The 21,377-nt window shown below is 39.8% G+C and overlaps 1 protein-coding gene across 3 annotated transcripts in view; it reads right to left on the reverse strand.

Annotated features, from left to right (window-relative positions):
* Nucleotides 1-7,978: 7,978 nt before the first annotated feature.
* dachd (dachshund d) overlaps nucleotides 7,979-21,377 on the reverse strand; it is a 95,283-nt gene continuing 81,884 nt past the window's right edge. For 2 of the 3 annotated variants that reach the window (XM_004567980.4, XM_076874734.1), the window contains exons 7-11: nucleotides 18,517-18,662; nucleotides 16,241-16,388; nucleotides 15,396-15,539; nucleotides 14,220-14,288; nucleotides 7,979-10,179 (exon numbers count right to left, since the gene is read on the reverse strand). In XM_004567980.4, the coding sequence (XP_004568037.1) occupies nucleotides 10,142-10,179; nucleotides 14,220-14,288; nucleotides 15,396-15,539; nucleotides 16,241-16,388; nucleotides 18,517-18,662 (545 nt within the window). In that variant the 3' untranslated portion in view covers nucleotides 7,979-10,141. The remainder of the gene's footprint in view (nucleotides 10,180-14,219; nucleotides 14,289-15,395; nucleotides 15,540-16,240; nucleotides 16,389-18,516; nucleotides 18,663-21,377) is intronic. The other variant, XM_076874735.1, reaches the window with a different exon arrangement.

Raw genomic sequence — 21,377 nt, forward strand, 5'->3', positions numbered from 1 at the left:
CTTCCCCTCCCTTATGACAGAGGCATCAAATGAAGACTAATCCAGTGGGCTCACACACACTCAGACACACACTCCCTTATGCCTGTGGTCACTCGTCTCATCTGTCTGTTATCTGGGGGAGTGTCGGTGGCTCTTGGGTCAAACTAAATTAACCATCCCTCGCTCACAATTGTAAAAATGTAATTGACTTAATATAACCAACCCTGGTGATTTGGATACTGTGTCTGTGAGTAATTTTGCAAGAGCCTGCAGATGCCACTTCAGATATAAATCACTATTGTATTGATATTTCAGGAAAAACAGTGGCCGCTTAAAAAAATGTATCTGTTCCAGGGCCAAAAACTCGTTATTCCACAGTAACAAATGATACTGGTTCAATGTCCTGAAAACACAGGTGAAAAAGTCAGACAAGATAAGATGTGAATCATTTACATCACTTTCCGAATTTCTAATTTATTCATAAACTTGAAATGGATCTACAAAAATTCCCTTGTGCAAATATATCTTCTTATTTCTAAGCCCATTGTTTGCTTTACTTGCTCTATGTCAGTGACAGATGATACTCATGTTAAGTTTTAGATAAATAAACCAAATCATTAATGATATGAATGCAGGAGCATGAAAACTAATAGGTATTAAGGCTTCAGCCACACCAAACAATTCAATGAGTTAGGAATTGTTTCCCTCACTTAAAGACATAAATCACCAACTGGAGCTACTTTGGTAACCTACTACTTTTCTCATCTGAGAATATTAACCACATCACAAAGGGAATGTTGATGAATTTAGAATACCAATTTAGAATTACGTTTTAACCCTCAGTGTATTTACAGAATTAAACCTTTTTAAACATATATATTACCATTTTAGCAACAGAAACACCAACATATGATACATGTTTCAAGTTTTCAGGGCCCCAGTATTGAAACTAAATATTGAGTTTGTGACACGGTTCCCGACTTTTTTCTTTATGATGCCACAGGAACAAACTAAAGTAAAAGGAATGACTGTGTCCATCATACGCTACTGTGGTGGTGGTGCTAAAAGGCTTGCAGAGGCCGACTTTTGTGTAGTTCCACGGTGTACTAATCTGAAATACAGTGAAAAAGTCAGACAACAGAAGACATGAACCACTTACGTCAATTCTTATATTTCCTCTGAGGGCAGGACAGGGTCCCTCACCTTAGGAAGCCTAGGAGCAACACCTCAGAGTACTCATTTCACTTGGTTGGGTCCACTCTCCATTTATATTAGAAAAAAATAACCTTCTGTTGTCACCGCAGGTGTAATTAATTACTTTGGCAATTTCCTTCAATACCAAAATATTTTTTTTGACACGGCGTACAAAGGTTAAATAAATGCATAAAACTATCAAATCATTTAATGTGTGCCACATATTCAATAATTTATTCATGTTTACCGAGGTAATATAAGATTTAATGAATATTAGGTTTATATACTGAATAGATTTAAATCTTCACATTTCTCTGTATGAATAACAATAATGCTCCTTGTGGCAGAAATCAAATTTCCTATTGACTATGGATCATGTGACAGCTAGTACTCCTACTGGCTTTAACTAAAGAACCCACCTCTGTCCATCTCTTTCAGGATCCCCACAGTTCTAATGATCTAGCTTCTTTGCATTTCAGAATTTTCTTTCTTCTTCCATCCATTCTTCCATCCAGTGTAACTCATTCACATTCACACCTACATCCAAATGTATAATCACCAGTTAACCTAACATGCATGTCTTTGGACAGCCTGAGTACTTGCTAACAGCTCACAAAGACATGGGGAGAACATGCAGAGTCCACAAAGAAAGGCAGAATCCTGTATTAAACCCAGAAGCAACAGTATTAAGCACCACATCACTGTACCATCCCCAAAACAGAGGTAATACTGGACTTTGCATCATTGTGGCCCATGATATAAACTTAAAAGAGTGCTAATGATGCTGATGTTGGTGCTAATTAGTGCTACATAACATAAGTATAATTTTACTTACCAAAAAATAAATTCTTGGACAGACTGTTTGTACTTTTTTTTGATAATAATACATCTTATTTGGCAGAAAATTATATTATGAAAGGCACCGACACCACAAACACAGTCAGGAAGTTTAATTCATGATTTGAATTAGCCAAAGTGAAACCCAGTCAGCATCTACCTGTGGCGTAGTGCTTCCACAAATTAATCAAATTGAAATAGGAAAATAAAAACCCATAGCTATCATCAGTGTTGGTCAAGTTACTTGAAAAAAGTAATCAGTAACTAATTACTGATTACTTCCCCAAAAAGTAATCCCGTTACCTTACTGATTACTTATTTTCAAAAGTAAGTAATTACTTAGTTACTTTTTAAAAACACAATTTACAACCTTAGGTGATAAAGCGATAGATCTTTGAGGCCAATTCTACTTTTTCTACATAATCCATCATACAAAATGTAATCAAATGGAAAGGTCCCTTTTTAAAACTTGTTTTATTAGTTTTAATCTTTTAACTTTATGCATCAAGCAAAAATTTAATTATATGCAACATTCTCTGACTTAATATTTAAACCTATTTTCTGCACATTCCAGCACACAAAATATTTTTTTTTGTGTGTGTGTTTACACTCACTCTTTCAAATAGATGCAAGTAAAACACAGCAGAAAATAAATAAAGTCAAAGACTCAGCGGTCCTGTTGCTCTATTTTCACATGTAAAGCAAGAGTCGGGTAGGCGGAGGTTTACCCTGGTGCAGGTGTGCCGCGGTCAGTTGAAAAATCCGCGAGTTTCTCTGTGAATTTCCCATTACATCGTGCTTGCTTGGAAGTTTAGGGGTTTTTTTCCGCTGTAAAAAGAAGTTTTCTTCCCATGCACAACGGACGCTAATGTTTTTGTCACTTTTTATGGAATCAAACTCAAAGTAAGGTCAGTGCTTTCACGTTTTCAACGCTGCACGCTCATACTCTCTCCCACAATCGATATGTGATCCATTGTTGATCTGCACACAGCTGTTGTCACAAACGTCGCACTTGCTTACTTCACTGTCATGAGAGATTCTTGCAAGAAAATTCACGGTTTTAGTAAGGCAGTAATGCAGCGTTCCTACAGGAAAGTAACGGTAATCTAATTACCGTTTTTGCAATAGTAATCCCTTACTTTACTCGTTACTTGAAAAAAGTAATCGGATTACAGTAACGCGTTACAAGTAAATCAGTTATAGAAACCGAGCCTAGGCCTGTGTTAGATCATACTATCCAAGATAACAGTGATATAAACATTAAAATGATATAAAAATGTCATATCATGATATCGTTGCTATAGCAACATTAACATGTCTACACAACAAGACAACTATGAGCCAGGCATGTCTGACAGTGAGTAAGGATTTACTACCTAAACAGGGAGCCACTTCAACAAACTCCAACAAAGCAGAGTTTTGCAGAATATACAAGTAAACAGGATGAGCTGATGTTAGATGGGAATTACTGATGTGGTCATATGGTGGAAAACATGGCTTTAGCAGGTGGTTTAAAAGCTCTGTATCTTTAAGATTCACTATGTGACAATACTGATTTGTTAGTAGGTTAAGTTGCTTTAGTTATTGTTAAACTAAAGTATTACGCAGTTGTTTTATGTACTACTCAAAGAAAAATTAAAGGAATACTTCTTAATTACAAAATAGCATCAAGAGGGCATTGTCTCCATGCATACAAGCACGTGGAGCCCATCGAAACTGCTAAGTACCATTTTGAGTTGCTGCAATAAAATTAGTGAGAGAAGCATTATTTTTTCACTTTGTTTTCTGGAGTCTCTTTGAATGCCGCCCTCTGTAGGTTAATAATTTTCATTTGCACGAATCAATGCGGCATCCTTTTGTTCCTAACACATTAGCCAGTCAATTTGAAGATAGCTATTCAACACGATTGTTGTGATCTGGTGTGTTTTCAAAATGTTCCTTTCATTTTTTTAAGGAGTGTACCTATATTAAAATTTCAAGAACACTAACTAGGCTATGCTGTCTCACAGCTATTGCATTATAATGCTGTGCTTGTGTCAATGGATTCACACTTTGAATTAGGTAGTGTGTCATCAGTGACAGTAGCTCATTTAAAAAGAAGGATGGATAAGGCCCTTCATTTACTTATACTTATAATTTGGTGCTGCTTGCAAGCTGCAAACATCAGAACACTACATCATCATAAATATCATCATCATCATCATCACAGATTTTTTGGAAATATCGTGATATAATTTTGAAACCGTTCCTATATCTGGTTGTAAACACAAGCTCTAAAGTCAGTCATGTTAACATTAGTGTCTGTGGAAACTGACTGAACCAGCCTCAAGTGGCCATTCCAGAAAATGTAGTTTATGGCGTTTTGCACTGACTTAATTTTTCAGCCCAGGAGTTTTAATATGGTGCACATTGTCTGTAACTGCCTGTATCCAGTTAAGTTGAATATCAAAAGAATTTTAAGCTAGTGATGTATTATGACTTCCTTTAAAAGAAAAAAAAAAAAGTAACTGCAGTCATTAAATGTTGGACTTGAATATCTGTTCCTGTGTTTACAACATCAGAGGGTTTTTTCATCATGCATACACATATTTAAGCAAAAACCCTTATTTATTTTTCCAGGTGTTAACCCATTACCTCACCAGTACAACATAAGTCTGGCCCTCCACAATCCTTTAGTAAAAAATAAAATAAAGAAAAATACTCCATACAATGTTGCGCACATCACCCTTTTTTACCAACCTGGTCTGAGACCTTTCTCCATCGCCTCACTGACATTAAGGTGGTGCTGTGTAGAGACATTTCCATTCAACAAACTTGTTGACATAGTTATCAGACATCAAAGAGCCTTGTGTCATTTTGAAAAGGCCTTATGAGAGTAATGGAGATGTTAAAGGCCGCGTTGGCCCCAAATATCACAAAAGGATGAGAGGATATGAGCACGCTTTGACTGAAGACTCAAAGGAAGGCATGATAGAAACATAGTTAAAAAAAAAAAAAAATCTGAAATGCATTCACTAGAGAGAGGGGGGAAGAGCTCGGCTTCATTTCCGCCTAAGAAGCGCAGAGTTAAAAGGTGGCCCCTGTACAAATGAAACTCAATTTCACGCCACATTATCCCTCCCTGTTCTCTTTCCTGGCTTTCATTTTCATTAAGACCAGAGACAATCATAAATTAATAATTACTGCCGAATGTCTAAGCACAGGCCGCCGTCCTACAGCCCTCCTCTCGCTTCTGTCGTCTTCCATGTTCATGCTTGCAAAATGTTAATTTAGGTAATGTGGCCTGGCCCTTGTCAGATAAAACTGTTTTGTAGTTTCACTAATGCATAATGGTCTATCTGATTAGGTGACATTAGTCCCATCTTTCAGATGATCAGCCTGCACCTTCCTAATGCCTCTCCACAGACTCCAGGTCACCACTGAGTTATCAAGAGACATGCAATATTACTGCCTTCACTAAATGGTCATCGCCTGGCTGGGATGATGAGCGAGGAATTAGTTGGGGTTAACTATGTAGTTGACACGACGTTGAAGCATAAATAAAGCTTCATTTCTCACTTGTGAAACTTTTCATCCTTTAAGTGCAAAAAAATCTGTTGCCGATCTTAAGCTAACCATGCAAGCACAAAACATCAACCAAGTCGCATTGTGACATTGGATGAACCAAAAGGATCATGCAAGAATAATCATGTGTTCATGATGTCTTCATGAGCGCATCGACACATTGAGCCAAGTAAGTAAAACACACAGCTCACAAGGCTTTCAGTGCTTTGAATATGCAATCAGCAGTGTGCTTTCCGCACTACGTTGAAGCAAAAAAAAAGGCAACAGCACATCTATAATGCACATTTGGTATTTAAAGTCTTTGTGCCTCATGGTCATATTTGTACTGAATTGAATTTATTACAAAATGTGCAGTGATATGAAACATGTAGCTGCGGGGCCTTTTCTCTCACATGCAAGTGCAGGAAAATGCATCAGATAGAGAAATAAACAGAATATCTGAGTAATAGCTGAGAACAGCCCACATCTCAGAAGCTCACTGGAGGTGAGCAGAGTGAATCTTTCACTGCAGCGCAAAGAAGGAACCTTGGAGTCATTTGATGGATCAAGTGGACGTTATGCAAGTTTCTTTCAAACGATAGTGAACTTAAGTTTTTACTGAGTGGAGCGTTGACAGCCAGTGTGAGTCTGAACTCCACGAGAAGCATGGTTTCATGATTGATTGCCCACTGTGTGTCATATTGTTCTTTCAAGGTTGATTGAAACTTTAACCTCATTTTTAATAAAAAGAAGAAAAGCTTGAAATATTTTAGGCCTTGAATTTTTACAATGCAGCACTGAATTATGCAGCAATCAGTCAATTATTCATCTCTGTGGCTGTGTTATGGCCATGCTTTAAAAAGCATGCAAAATGGGAATGGGCCAAGCATGCTGTGTCAACACATTTCACTCAGAATTGCTTACTAGAGAAATTTGTCTTTCAATGTCGATTTTATATTTTTTATGTGCTTTAAGAGCTGTACCTGTTACAGTTACTTGAAAATAATCCCTGTGGATAGGTGTTGTGAATCAAAAACAAAAGCAATAAATCAAGAAAAGCTTTTACAAGCATCTACCTATTAATTGTTTTTATTCCGAACAAAAGTCCCATGGAATTTTTGTTCGTACAACTAAAAACTAGATGTAGTGCAGAATGTGTCAGGATATCCAGCTCCACATAAAAAAAAGAAATATTATCCAGGGTTGCTGCCTTCCTCTTGGTATTTTTAATTAAACAAGTCCCTTATTTAATGCTTTCCATTTTATATTTGTTCCTTCAAAATACCCCCCCCCCCCCCCCCCAAAAAAAACCCAACAACAACAAAACATCAAAAAAGAGTGGTCCACTTATGACCACGGTTCCCTTTTGGTATTGTAGGCATGTACTTGTGTGTATGTGTGTGTGTTTCAAAATGGAACAGATGACAGGACAGGACAGATTCAAACCTACACCCCTGCAGTCTTTCAATATATGGTTACCAGGTGAGCTATGGCGGCAACTCAGGTGAAACACTTTAAATAAAGAATTACAGGAACCTGTATTTCCCTATCCGTAAATAAATAATCTGTTGTGACTAAGACCTATGTATTTTCTGTTATATTATATAAAAAGGGCATTTAAATAATATTTTCAATTTTGTTTTTGTTTCCTTAAAAAAAAGTGGTCCACTCATGAGCTGTGTAAAACAACGGTCCCCTTTTAGTACAGTAGGAGTGTACACTGTGTGTGTGTGTGTGTGTGTTTGTGTATGCGCAGCTACTTTGTTTCTCCTTGCAAGTGCATGGTCATTAGGTTTATTTTTATATTTATTTTTAAGGACAGTGGAGAGCAGACAGGAAACAGCAAGCGGAGGATGGCATGCAGAAAACAGCCCAGTGCAGACTCAAGCCTCGCAGGCATCTGCGATGTTTCAGCATATGGATCACCTACTCAACCAGGTGAGCTATAATGGCAATACAGGTGAAGTGCTTCTGTTAAATAATTACAGGAACCTGTATTTCCTCTAATTTTCTTGTGAAAAATGATCAAATGAGTAACCGATTGTGACTAATGACTAAAACCTGCGTCGCAGCCTCACGATTTGACAGCTTTCAAAAACTTTTAATGAATTTGTGCTTACCTCAGCTAGTACTTTAAGTGTGCAAAGGAAATTATTCCACTGTGGACACGACTGCGTCAGAAAGCATGCACACAAGGAAAACATATTATGCTGCCGAAACGTTGCCAATATCACACTCACAAAACAAAAAGGCAGCACGACTATAACAGCTTTATGATTTCTCAACAGCTCAGCGAGACCCCAAGTGCTTTTTAATGCGGATATTACGAAGCATGGCCATTCATCGTGCAGGGCTGGTTAAAGGGAGTGTTTTTGTTTATCATTTTAGGGCAATATATTGTGAATTAGCATCATACACACGGAAGTACACATGAAGTAATTTATTTACAGTGAGCTTGGTCACACCCTCATTTGCGTCTTTTATCTAAGATCAGCCTATGCATTAAACACACACACACACACAAGTCAAAGGGCACACTCGCACTTGCATCTGGAGTCAGTGAAAAGAAAGGAAATTGTACAGAAGTTATTCCCATCATCTGATTATACACATTTTTTTACTGCTTTAAAAAGCAAAGAACAATATGTTCATTCATTCTTAATACATAGAAAAGAGTTAAAAGTCTGAAGGCTGATTGTAAATGTCCCTAAAATGAACACAACTATACGACCTCAAAGAAAGCAGATGCCCCCATGTTTCCATAAAATCATGTTTGGGTATCGCAGTGGTAAAGATCTGTGTGTTTATGTTTCAGCAATATCAATGTGCAATCTGGAAATGTTACATCAGCGTATTGTGGGGCGACCGCTTCAAACACGTCAATGGCACAGAACTGTGTCACAAACATTGGGTTTATCATCAACATGTTAACTTTATTTGAATTTGAAATACAATGAGGAGATGATTCAAGAAGTTATATAAGTTATCAGTGACAACAGACACTCCATTGAGAACAAAAAAAGAACAAACATTGTGAACATGGGACACTCTCCCTCCTCCTCCTCCTTCTTCTTCTCCTGATTATAACGCAAAAGGTCTAAACTGTTTTGCAGTTAAAGGACTGACATCAGTTTATGTCTTGAGAATATACACAGGTGTTTCAGCACCAAAACTCCAAAAGTCTTTAGGGAAAGTAACAGTAAAATTATGAATCTTTTCTTATCGGGATATCTTGAAACACTATAAAAAAAACTAAAATAAAAAAAGTGTATTTGTATAGGTCAAACAGGGATTAGAGCAATGTAATCAAATAGCGTTTAGATTTGAAAGGTTGCATCATGACTGATTGTTTTTCAAGCTGACACGACAATAATTCATCTTTTTTCTTCTTCTTCTTTTTTTTTTTAAAAAACGCATCGAGAGGTGCTGATTTCTGAGTGTGCCTCATGACAAAAATGTACAGTAAATTCCAAGAAATATTACCTCTGTTACAAAGATTACAGTAGTATTGACAGCAAAAAAAACAAAACAAAAAAACCCCTCATTTTTGAAAGTGAAACATTTGTTAATTATGTTTTTAAAATCATCCGGGCTTGAGTGAGTCAACCCTAGTATTTGTTCAGCACAATATAGGATTTATTAAATATCATAATTCCAGGACAAACATTTACATGCCTGCATGCTTTCTCACCAAAATGGCAGCTATAGGAAAGGATGACGGCTCAGAGATAGAACGAAACAAAACGGAAAAAAAAGAACAAAAAAACAAAACAAAAACTGAAGGTTTATATAAATGGCGGTATTGTTTGCCTAATAGTTCTACTGCATACACAATACCTCTTAACATTATATACACATACCTTATCAATCCACTCGGGTTCGACTGGAGTGAGTTTTTCCTATCAGCATCATCGGATCTCGTATGTACAACAAATGTAAAAAGGAAACTTGATTGTATTATCATCTAATTTAGAAAACATGAAAATCAAACATCAGTCGTCTTCTTCTTCTTTTGATGAACACATGGATAAACTCACGTTTCCCCTCCCTCCCCCTTCCCACCCCGCCCACACACAAAGGTTCATCTCGTTAGCTTCTCAAAATTCAATTTGAAATACAAAACAGAACTTCAGTCGGATTTCTTCTTCTTCTTCTTTTTTTTTTTGAAGCTTTCTCGCTGGCTGAGATACAGTATAAAAATCTTCAGTGCTGTGAATTTATGAGTTATTACCAACCATGTACCATGGGTACATTTTTACTGTGCTCAATATATATGTTTATCCTTCACGTTGGCCAAGCTGTTGTGTCAAAACCTGCTTCGTCAAACTATTTCATAGTTGGCCTCTGCGATGAAAAAAAGACTCCTTATTCTACATTCAAACTCAACCTTGTCCAGCACTGGGGTGAACACAGCATGTCCATTGAACTCCTACAAGCAGCTTGACTTCCTTCCACTACTAAATCTGCCTGGATAAGGGCTCTCGAAAGTCTTCGTGAGTTTTCTTTTCTTTCTTTCTCCCCACCCCGCCCCCTTTTTTCTCGCTCTCTCTTTTTTTTTTTTTAATTCCTCCAGCTCCTCGTGGCCTTATCAGTACATCACTGTGGTTTTCAAGAAAAGTCTTCCATCTGCAACAGAGAACACACAGAAGCCAAAGATTAGCCAACAGCTAACATCCCGCTGACGTAAAAAGCACTACTCAGGATGCGATTGTTGATGAAACCTAACTTTGAAATGTTGCCCTGTAGTCTTTCAATTTCAGCGGCACCGCTATGAATTCATAAACTGATTTGGGGATAAGATTAAGTTAGCAGCCATGACAAATATGATTAAATATCATGCAGACTTTTTACTTTATTACTTCCAACCACTACAAGAAACTTGGTGATATCAGAGGGAAAACACCAATACAAAGTGTGGCACGCTACATCAGCATAGATATATAAACACAGAGCGTACATGCATATTTTAATGCCAACAGTGTAAAAGCAGTTATAACAATGATGCACGAGACTCATCACACATATTTAACACATCTAAACTGATATCCTTGTTGAACATAATCCTGCACTTACGACGTAAGGTGCTCGCTAAGTGACATTTCCTGCATGGGAATGGTGTTTATTAGAAATGGCAGACATTCCATTGCTACGTTATCTCCAGACACCTCCAACCTAACGAGCTTTGTCCATTTCAGGCAAACACTCTTGTCTGAGTGTTCGCCTGAGCGAGCAGCGCTGCTCCGACACTGAGCTGGTAAAAGCATCTGTTAGGCACAGCTCAGGAGCATGTTTGACGTTTATTACCTTCACATTTCCTCTGCCGGAGAGTGCCACGGTAATGCCTTTAAGAAGCACACCTCTCCATGGCAGTGCGCCTAAATAATTCAATGTTAAAGAGAAACGCGCACAAAGGCGTTTAGCGGCGCGCGTTGTCGGACATGACACAAGCCGTGCAGGACATCAGAGACGGCGCTTGACTACTATTCCGCTGAGCCGCAGAGGATGCACCTGATTACGATGTCTTGGAAGCAGAAGAGACAGCATTCACCTCCGCTAATTAAAAACATCCTATTGCTGTTATTTTAACACACATTTTTGGGGTGCTTTATTATCATCTATATGCTCATTACATTATCAATATTTTATCAATTAGTCCTGCCCTCCCTTTTAGGCTGTGTTTTATGAATTGTGCACAGACGGGGGAGACAACAAAAGCTTGTTGTGTGTATGAGTGTGTGTGTGTGTGTATGTACTGTGTGTTTTGGGGGGGGGGGGGAGGATGAGGGGTGTACAAACACACAGGCTAATTACCCAGCACTGCTGTAGGTCTCAAAGGCATTGCACTCTGGCTGCCTCTATTCAAGCAACAACCACTGAGTTCTGTGTAAAAGTCATTACAGCATGAATGCAGCAGTAGCAAGAACAGAAAGCCAAAGATGGAGGGGGGTGGGGGTGTTTGAATTTGTGCGAGTGTGTGTGTGGGGGGGTGTGGGTTAGGTATGCACAACTCGACGCACACATGCACACAAGCCCACAACAGCAGATCAAGCATCACCTCGCAGTCTGTCTGCCTGCCTGCCCAGCTTCACAGTTGGAGCAATTTATAGGGGTGTTAATGAAAACAAAGAGAATGCGATTATTTGATAGAGGATGACATTTAATACACTGTCGAGAGGGGCTTAAACATCGCGGCGTTTTGCTCCTGACAGATGAAATGATGAAATGATCACGAAAGCGGGGGGGGAGGTGGGAACTCGACAAACAAATCTCCCCGATTCAAATACTTCCTGAAATCGGCGCTGATATTAGCGCAAATGTTGAAACATCTGCTTTACACACGCGACGGGGGGGAAAAAACCCCCAGAAAAACTGGCGACGTCTTGACACGTTGTTTTATGAAAGGCTGTCTCATTAAAATATGTTAAAACTTTTCGTATTTTTATATTCAAATCAAGATGAAAAGTTCATTAAAGAGAATAAATATTTCATTAGATGCTAAATAAAACAAAGGGAATTTTTGGCTTCTCTCAGCATAAAATTCCTTTGAAAGATTAATTAATACATGTAAATTATGCAAATTATGCCCATGCAAATATTTTATGAAGACAATTAAGGGATCCATTAATTACAGTCTTTTTTGCTTCAGTGACATTCATTCATTTAATTTTAATTTCACTTTAACTGTTTTGATGTTTAATCTTGCAACAAAGAACTTTATCTCCGCGCGCAGGGTCGTGTAAACTTGCCGAACACGTCGAGTGGGGAAGCGGCAGGGAACCAGAGAAGATACTGGGGGAAGATATTCGCGTGCGCACCGTTGCCAGGCAGTACTGGCGAGGTACAGTCCCAGTAGCTCGCCTGCCTGTGAAAAGAGCCACGCTCCCTCTTGGACCCGATTCAAAACACTGTAAAAGCAATTAATAAACACAGACTGTGTTAATATCGCAGAATTAGAGAAGTGTGACAAAAGACAAATAGAAATAATTAGTTCTCTAAAATTATGCCCTCATTATTTTTTTTTCCACCCCTCTCTCTCTCGCTCCCTCTCCCTCCCCGTTCGCCTCCCTGAGTTTGGAGTTGAGACTATACCCACACATTTCTCTCGGCTTTCATGCGAGTGATAGGCTTGTTTTTTTCCCCCTTCTGCTTGTGTAATTTATCAACATCATTTTTTGCCATTTGAGGTTAATTATACGGCGAGGCTTGCAGAGTAGAGTAGAGGAGACATGGGTGGCAGACAAATGCTTCTCTAATTGAACAAAACACAAAGTGCAGCCTGTTATTCGGTTTCCGCCTTCATTCCACTCTTCGAGGCAATGATCAGAGTGATTGAGAGACCACAAAAATTATATGCTCTACGCTCCCATCATGGTGTTTCGAACCGGGATTAGACGAGGAAAAATAATCATTTCGACCCCGACTTTACATCGCAGCAGGACAATGGCTGCTGTCACTTTAAGTGCAAAAGCTTTAACACATTGAATCTGACACAATTACATCACAAAGAGGCAGGCTCTTGACGAAAGTGTGAAATATTAGAAATTAAAGGGGGCTAAATATACTAATTTGGTATGAAATAGAGAGCTATAATTGCGCTGTATCTGGAAGTTATCTTTTAAATGATGACATATGGATTTCCCTTTTTTTTTCCTTTCTTTTTTTCGGGTGGGGTGGGTGGGGGCATCAAACTGTTTCAGATCCCCGCAGTGACTGAATGACATTTAATTAAGGAGAAGTCATTATTTCTCTTGCTACATTTCCTCTTATTTTTGCCCTTTCACAAAATATCAGTTCAAGTAGACTAATCATACATTAAAGAGTTAAAGGGACCTAACTTATTCACAAAACTGAACATTCCCCCACTTTTCACAGCAAATTACGTGCAGCATTTTCCTGGATAAATTGGGACCTCTCCCACTGATAAGGGCGGTTCTGAGCAGATGCAGCTGAGGCGTATTAAAGCATTACGTTCGAGTAATAATGAGGATATTCAACCTCTGTGAGGTGTCTTGTATCTGGGTAAACACAGATAGCAGACAGTCTACAGAGGTTATCGCTGGAGCGCCCTTCCCCAAACACATACTGCACCCCCAAGGCTAACAAACAAACAAACCATTAAAAATGTACAAGGCTTATTCATAAAATGGATTGATTTGCCCCGTTTATGACTATCAAAGGAGGGATTCCACTGCTTTTTGTGGTTTTATGACTCATTAATGCCGCCTGAGTTGTAAATAAACAACTTTTTTTTAAAGTCTTTTTTTTTTCCACGACCTTACAGCTTAGCTTTTTCGCTATTTTCCAGCTCTATCCCACGCGAGTTTTACCTCTTTCCCTAAAAGCATCACACCCACTAAAAGTCAAGAGAAAGAACAATATTATTTCTACAGAAAACCAATGATCTTGACCTAGTGCTGTGGCCCAGATGGTGAGCTGTATGTCTGAACAGCAGGCACAGAAACACTAATGTTCATAAACTGAAGCAGCGTGTGTGTGTGTGTGTGTGTGTGTGTGTGTGTGTGTGTGTGTGTGTGTGTGTGTGTGTGTGTGTGTGTGTGCAAAGGAGGGTGAGAGAGAAAGGGAGTGGGGGGACAACAGAGGAAGAGAGCAAAAGTGAGAGCCAGAGAAAGAGAGGGAGATTTATTGTCTCATCTGAGCCCCTGTACCTTGTATTGTCCTTTCAGCATCTGTTCTCCCACTGCTGCGGTCACTCTCCATCTCAGGGGTCAGAGATTCTGAGAGAAGAGAGGGATCACCGCCGTTAAACATCCCTGACATCCACCTATCACAATGCCACTTTCACAGCATCATTCATTCAAAACAAGAGACTAAGATGTCAATCTCTATCTAAGCCGCATGCGTCCCGTTTCTCGCTTTAATTACCAACAGTGTTTGGGAGGGTGGGAGAGAAAGAAAGAAATCCTTGATTTAACACTTTGAAATAACAATCTTTTAAACTAAAAACCCCAGCGTGGCTTGATGAAATAAAGCTAGCAAAGCAACGTTACACCTGCACCTAATATGAACAGTCGTGTTTTGATTTTTTTTTCTAATTGCCTTAATAACTCCATACTGCGCACCGCTAGTGGCAGACCAGTGAACTAATGATAAAAGAATGCCACTTTGATACGGCTGAGCTTGTGCATTAATGACTGACGCATTGAAGTGAACGTTTCTTTTACAAATGGAACTGGGCTTCTGCCAGCTTAGAGCTGTCAGATAAACACAGTGATCAATAATTGAGGAAATGTACTTGTACCTCAAAGGTGCTGGAAAGGTGTGCTTGTCTGTGTGCTTACACCGGGATACATCCCTGTGTAGAGTACTCGTTAGAGCTGAAAACGTCAGCCAATCGGCTTGCAGATAGAGAGCAAAATAAATCATTTGGAACTATTTTGTTCATCAATTAATGCTGATGTTGTCTGTTCCAGCCTTCTAAACGCGTGTCATAGTCAGCGTAATGTATTTTGCCTCTGACAGAACAAAGGTAATCATGTAAAGATATGTCACCATGGATATTTTAGACATGTTAAATGACTAATCAATTAATCAAGAGGTAGATTAAATGATAATTGAAATGACTGGGTGCTGTAATAGTAGTAGAAGGACATAATGAGAACAGAAAGCAAATGTATAAGTTGACTGTGGGAAAGTTGCAGTTGAAATGAGATAGCAACTAAAAAATATTTGATGTGGATAAATAATAGATCATTTTTGTTTTGTTTTATCACTTTTCCTCGGGAAGAATTCCAGCATTTGATTTCTTTTCCTTATTTGTCCCTCTAAATTCCACACTTAAGTAGTCATGTACAGCAACACTGTCTCACTGTGGAGTGTCTGACCGTTGAGTGAGCGCATGCTGTCAGAGGGCGAGGGCTGCTTCAGGGTCTGCTCGGCCTGCTCTCTCCTTTTGGATTCATACTCCAGAGCTTCTTGGAGTTTCCTCTTGGCCTTCTTCTCCTTCTTCAGACGCTTCTGAATGATGGCTAAGACGAGGAAAAGACCACAGCGGGAAAAAAAATGAGCTCTGGGGCAAATTAGCGGTGCCTTATTTTCAAATGAAATGTGATTATCACCATACTCTAGCAGAAAGATGGTAATCTTTTTTTTTTTTAGTCAGTGTAGCACACTATTATGGAAAAGGGAAACTCAATTAATCCTAAATATTTTATTATATATAAAGATATTTCCTTAAAGAAGAGATTCTGAGTAAATACTCACTGTGACTTAGTAAACTGCTAGAGGGAATTAAAGCTAATTGAAAAATTTATTGGGATATTTTTCATGAGTTTCTCTCATTAAACATAAACGATACAGTTAGCATATGACTGTGATGCATTTTACATGAGACTGAGAGTAAATCTGTATCGAGTGTGTATTTCCAATTATGTTAACAGACTAAGAGGGGGAAAACCAGAGCTATGCTATCACATTATGTGCAGCCACAGAAGCACACAGAAGCTTATGTCTGCTTTAATCAGAAGCATTAAACATACATGGAGAATTGCTTATATACATTCAGGAGCGATCATATCTATATGAGCACAGGCCTGTGAAGTCTGAACATGAGAACACTGTACACAGTTGTGCACAAGCCCACCCACCTGCTCTCACTCTCTCTTACACACACACACACACACACACACACACACACAGCTGACAGTGCCAGGCAGTCGTCAGGCAGTACCTCTGTTCTTCTGCTCCATGGCGAGCTGCTTCTCCAGAGTCTCCCTGAGCTCCCTCTCTCTGAACAGCTCCATTTTCAGCTCTGTCTTCTCCAGCTGCACCTGCTTCTCCTGAGCCCGCGCATTGTCAATTGCCACTTTGAGCAGGCCCTGCACACACGCACACGCATACAGAAACACACACCAATGAATATATACACAGCGAGATATACAGCAAAAAAGGGATGAGTGGGGGGGCAGAGAGAGAATGATGTGGTCTATTTAAGAGCTTCAAGATGAAGTGACAGCAAACCACACTGAAAGTATGTCACAGCAGCTCTTTGTACTGCCCACAGCGCTGAAGCAGAACACAGGGCCAAAAGCTGACTGCTTCTACACGTTTCCTTTCAGTCAGACTGTCACCTGAACTAGCCTCTTACCCATGACGGTGCCTTTTAGTGCAACCTTTTGCTCCACAGCTCTGGGTACAGATCTACAAGAGTGTGGGGTAGTTATTTTCTTTCTTCTTCTTCTTTGTTTTGTTTTTTTTAGATACAGAATACTGATGTGAGTGCTGCATATGTCTGACCCCTTTTGGTCAAAACTGTGAAATACAACTGTTGACAGCTTTAACAAGTTAGAGCTAAAGGAAGCAAACGTTAAGAAAAGGGAAGTTTGTCAGAAAAAGAAGAAAAACAGGAAACACTTGAGATGAATTTGGTTAAGTAGAGGGTAAACGATTACTATGGACAACACCAGCTTATTCTCTCTCTGCTGTAACTTTACAGACTTACACAGCACAGCGGATGTTCATAATACGAACAAAAATGACAAGCAACTCATCATATACTCCTGACTGTCCTGAATTACATGTTGCACAGTTCTGTGCACGTATAGAAGTGGCACTTTCATCACAATTAGTCCCCATCCACATGCAATTATATCCAATGCACTGGGCTATAGCGTACTAATTGTTGATTCCTCTAACCCCAATTTATTCTAAGTTGCTTTATCTTAATTTTCTGCTTGGTTTCATTTTGTTGATTTGTATATAAATATTCAATGCGAAGATCATTATCAAAGATGACTTAGAGGAGTGTTGGGAGCTCGCAGTGGGTTTACTTGTGCCTTTCTAATTACCACGCAGAGCCAAAAGAGAAGCAGGACTCTGGTGCCAACGGTACAAGTGCAACGAGAAGGGCAGCAGCGTACACACATCATTACACTCAGACAGAAGGCAAATACATTCATCTTTCTGACTGAGGGTGTTTGAGTTGCAGCTTAAATGGAGTTCTGAGCAGATGTGCTTAAGGTCTGCAAACTGTCCATTCAAATCTTCGTGTCATGAAGTTTTCTCGGACAAAGAAATTAGCTCTTACTCTGTAACACTGACTTATAGCATCAGAAGCCTTAATATTGCAGAGAAACTTAAACAGTAGAACATACTGACAGAGATTTTGTGAAGAGCTTTAAAGGTACAATAAGAAATGTTTTGAGGTTATTTATGTACATCGCCTTTCTGCCTGTAGCTAGACCTGCCACGTACATAGTACACTTTATAAGTTACTTTTAATTTAAAGATGACAAATTGCTCTTTCAAACTTTATATGACCACTTAACATTTTTACATTTGTATTTGCATCATTTCTTTTTTAATTTGTTCTCACTTCTTCACATCTTCACTTCATAATCATTCTTCACCTCATCTCCTGAACTGTGAAATGTGCTTATTTATTCCTAATATTGTTGCACTTATCACTGTCCTGAGACCCTCCTGTCTCCGGACACCTGACAACAAGCCGGCTAAACAACAACAGCAGGTTATAAGCTAACACTGTGGTACGGCGGTCACTTTAGCTAGGATTATGAACTTGAATTGGGAGGGATAAAACAATATTCAGTTGACTGCAATCTGCTGACATCTAGTGGTGACATTTTACGCACTGTACCTTTAAAAATCTATAAGAATTTCACATCCTTAATATGCTTGTCCCAGGCACATAGCTCTAGCTGTGAACATCGAAGCTCCACCCACCTACTGTTCAGTTTGCAAGGGCCAGCCAATCAGAAAAACTTTCTTAAAGGCAGTGAGGGTGAACTGTGGAATTCAACTAAGGCCCGCGACGAGATACAGTAAGTAAGGCTTAAAAAAAACTATAAATCCCGCAAAGCTGATCTAGTAGGGTGCAGCTGGAAACCTTTCCAGGCTTTTTTAAGTCTGACCACGTAGAGGCCCTCATATCTGAGGTCAAAGGTTCAACGCAAAGTTTACTACAAGAACACGAGTGAGCAACAATACCTGTATGTTGGTAAGGAGAGTCTCTATTGATGACAGGCCGTCTGGGAAGAGAAAAGGTGAAGGGAATCCCGGAGGCAGGGTCTGTCCAGCCAGTGACAACCGCTCGTAGCTATCTCTTGCTGTTGGAGTGCACATTGGGTTGTCCTCTGCAAAGAAAAACAGTAACAACAAAGACTGATTGATGATTACTAAAAGTTGCTCCACTTGAAAGTAAGTGGCCATATATGTAAGCAGCTTTTTTGTTGGTAAGCTAATACATATTGATCCTGAATCAAGTTGACCAGCAGCAATGGCTGGGCCTGTATTGATCTCTAGGAGCCAATCCCAGCTATCCTTTCCACTCAGAAATATAGTGGACAGATTGCTCCCTTGGACATTCCTTCATATTTTTTTGCCTCTTCTCTCAGCCTGAATGGTGGAGTTGAACAATATCAACCAGGACATAAATCCAGCTTCCCCCATTTAAGAGATGTCATGTGGACTCCAAAAAATCAGAAGCAGGCCAGCAGTTTGACCCCAGCAGCTTGGGCTTCCTTTATGTATGCACGCATGGGTGACTGTCAAACTTAAGATGACATCATCCTCCATTCATCACCGGCAGAAGGGTAGGGCCCTGCCATCTGCTGTCCAGCCTCTCCACCGGGCCTCAGAGGAGGAAGGAGGAGCTTTAGAGGGAGGGGAGAGAAAGCAGGAGGCAGAGCGGCAGAAACACGTACAGCCTGGTCAAACTAAAACAGTATGTCAGACAGTGCCGTTTGCTGCCCCATCAGATCTGACACATGTTTTTGCCCAGTGAGCTTTTTATCAAGCCAGGAATTTCTAAGTGTTACCATCTTGCAGAGAGACACTTTATTAAACACATCCAAGTCTAAAAAGGTCTCCACAGGAAGCCTGCGCCATCAGCTGTTTAATTGTTAATTTAATGAAAGGGGGGAAAAGTTTTATTTGTAATGTGGAACCCTGGCTGTGTTGTGCACAGCACCTCTCTGCTCTCATCCAGTATTCATATCTGTTTATGTGGCAGGCTGAATCTTGAACAAACAGCGAGCGGAGCTGAACAGCCCTGCCTCTCCCTCCCATCAATATTCACCAACGCCAGCCAAGTGCTGGGAACAGCTGGTCTTACATTAATTAGTTTAAAGTATTTATTTCACCCATCCTCAGAGCAGATTGAGCAAAAACATTGGAGATTATTTCAAGCATCTGCAAATGCCCTGGAAACATCTCACCGCCAAAAGTCGAGTGTTAGGATTCACAGTTTAGGTTTGTAATTTGGAGATCTTTTTTTCCCCTTCTCCCCCCTTCTCTTCCTGAGTGGGGAAGATGGTGAAATATGCACCGCTGGTCCGTGGAGAGAGTAAACAACCTTTCTCCTTTTTCAGATGGAGTTCACTCCTGTTGATTAATTAGAATGGATGGTTGCCTAATGGATTAAAATTTGTTTATAATTTGACTTCATAAAAATAATGAATTGCCTACTTTTAAGAAGCCACTCCTGCGGTAATTTATTTTATTTGGTGCAATCCTGTCTGCATTCCGAGGTGGGCGTCTGGGTTGAGATATAAAATGCACCCTCCCTTATACAGTGGCACGACATGAAAGTCCCATTTTATCTCAATAAAGTAACTAATCAAAGATCAAAAGCATTACAGTTGGCTCCAGCTCAGGTTGATATAGATGTATTGCGTGCATTATATGCATGCATCACCCACCTCCAATAAAATCTCCATAACAACTAGAGACGTTAGTAGACCTCGGGGAAAGGTCTGCTGTTGTAGCTTTGTAATTGATTTGTACTGTAGGCACTTTGTCCCTTATTTAGTGTTGGCATTAATCATAAATCATTGCTTTAACAAACTCCGGCTTCCCACTCAGCAGGCCTCCCCTCCAACACAATGTTGGATCACAGAGAATATTTGATGGCTTTGTTGCAGGGGAAACAACCTGTCATGCTCTGGGAAAAGCAAACAGCGTGTTTTGTTCGACAGACTCAAACTACCGTACAGCACCTCTTGTCAAATAACATTTCCACCAGGAGCTGCACATAAATAGTGGCATTTTCACACAAAAAAAAAAAAAAAAAAGGTGGGGGATTTGGGGGATCTAATAAGTGGCTAATTTCATCAATATAATCAAAAGTGGCTTAATGAAACTCAAATGTAAATTCCAATGAACACGATGTAAATCCGCTGGTTTCCTCTGCTTCCAGTGTTAAAGCGCCCCCAACTCCCCCACCTACCCACCCACCCAACATTTCTCTCTGTGCCTGGCTGCAAATGCTGGCACGTGTTTGCATGTTTATTTCTCACCATCGCTCCAGAATCATTGACTTCAACTTAATTACAGCGACAGGCGTTGGAGTGATGGGGGCCGGTGGAATGGAGTACTCTGTTTCCAGGTGATATTTCTGCACTAGCAAGGCTGCCAACAGCAGCTGTGACAGCCTCTTGTGCTTACCGTACGGTAAAGGTACAGTTAAGGCCCCCCGACTATGAAATACTGTGTGGAAAAACACTCGCAGGTCACCCCTGTCACAAATAACATTTCATGCACAACTGTTTCGGTGGATAATAGGAGCCACAAATAAAAATGGGACGCTGTAAATACAATGCATTCTGAATGAAATGCCATAATTTAAAACAACGTGTCCCCCCCACCACCGCCGCTGCCACCCTCCTCCCCTCTCCATCCTCCTCCTCCACCCTGTTCTCAATAGCTGCAGAGGGAGTCCTTGACAGTGTGCTAGCAATGATGAATCACCTATCCAGTTAATTTTCTCACTCCTCATGTGTTGTGCTGCTAAAACAGGGGCCCAGGAATTGACTTGACAAACTATGAATGTAAAAAATATCACTTGGAGG

This window comes from Maylandia zebra, linkage group LG16 (genome assembly GCF_041146795.1).
Source record: "Maylandia zebra isolate NMK-2024a linkage group LG16, Mzebra_GT3a, whole genome shotgun sequence".
Taxonomy (NCBI): domain Eukaryota; kingdom Metazoa; phylum Chordata; class Actinopteri; order Cichliformes; family Cichlidae; genus Maylandia; species Maylandia zebra.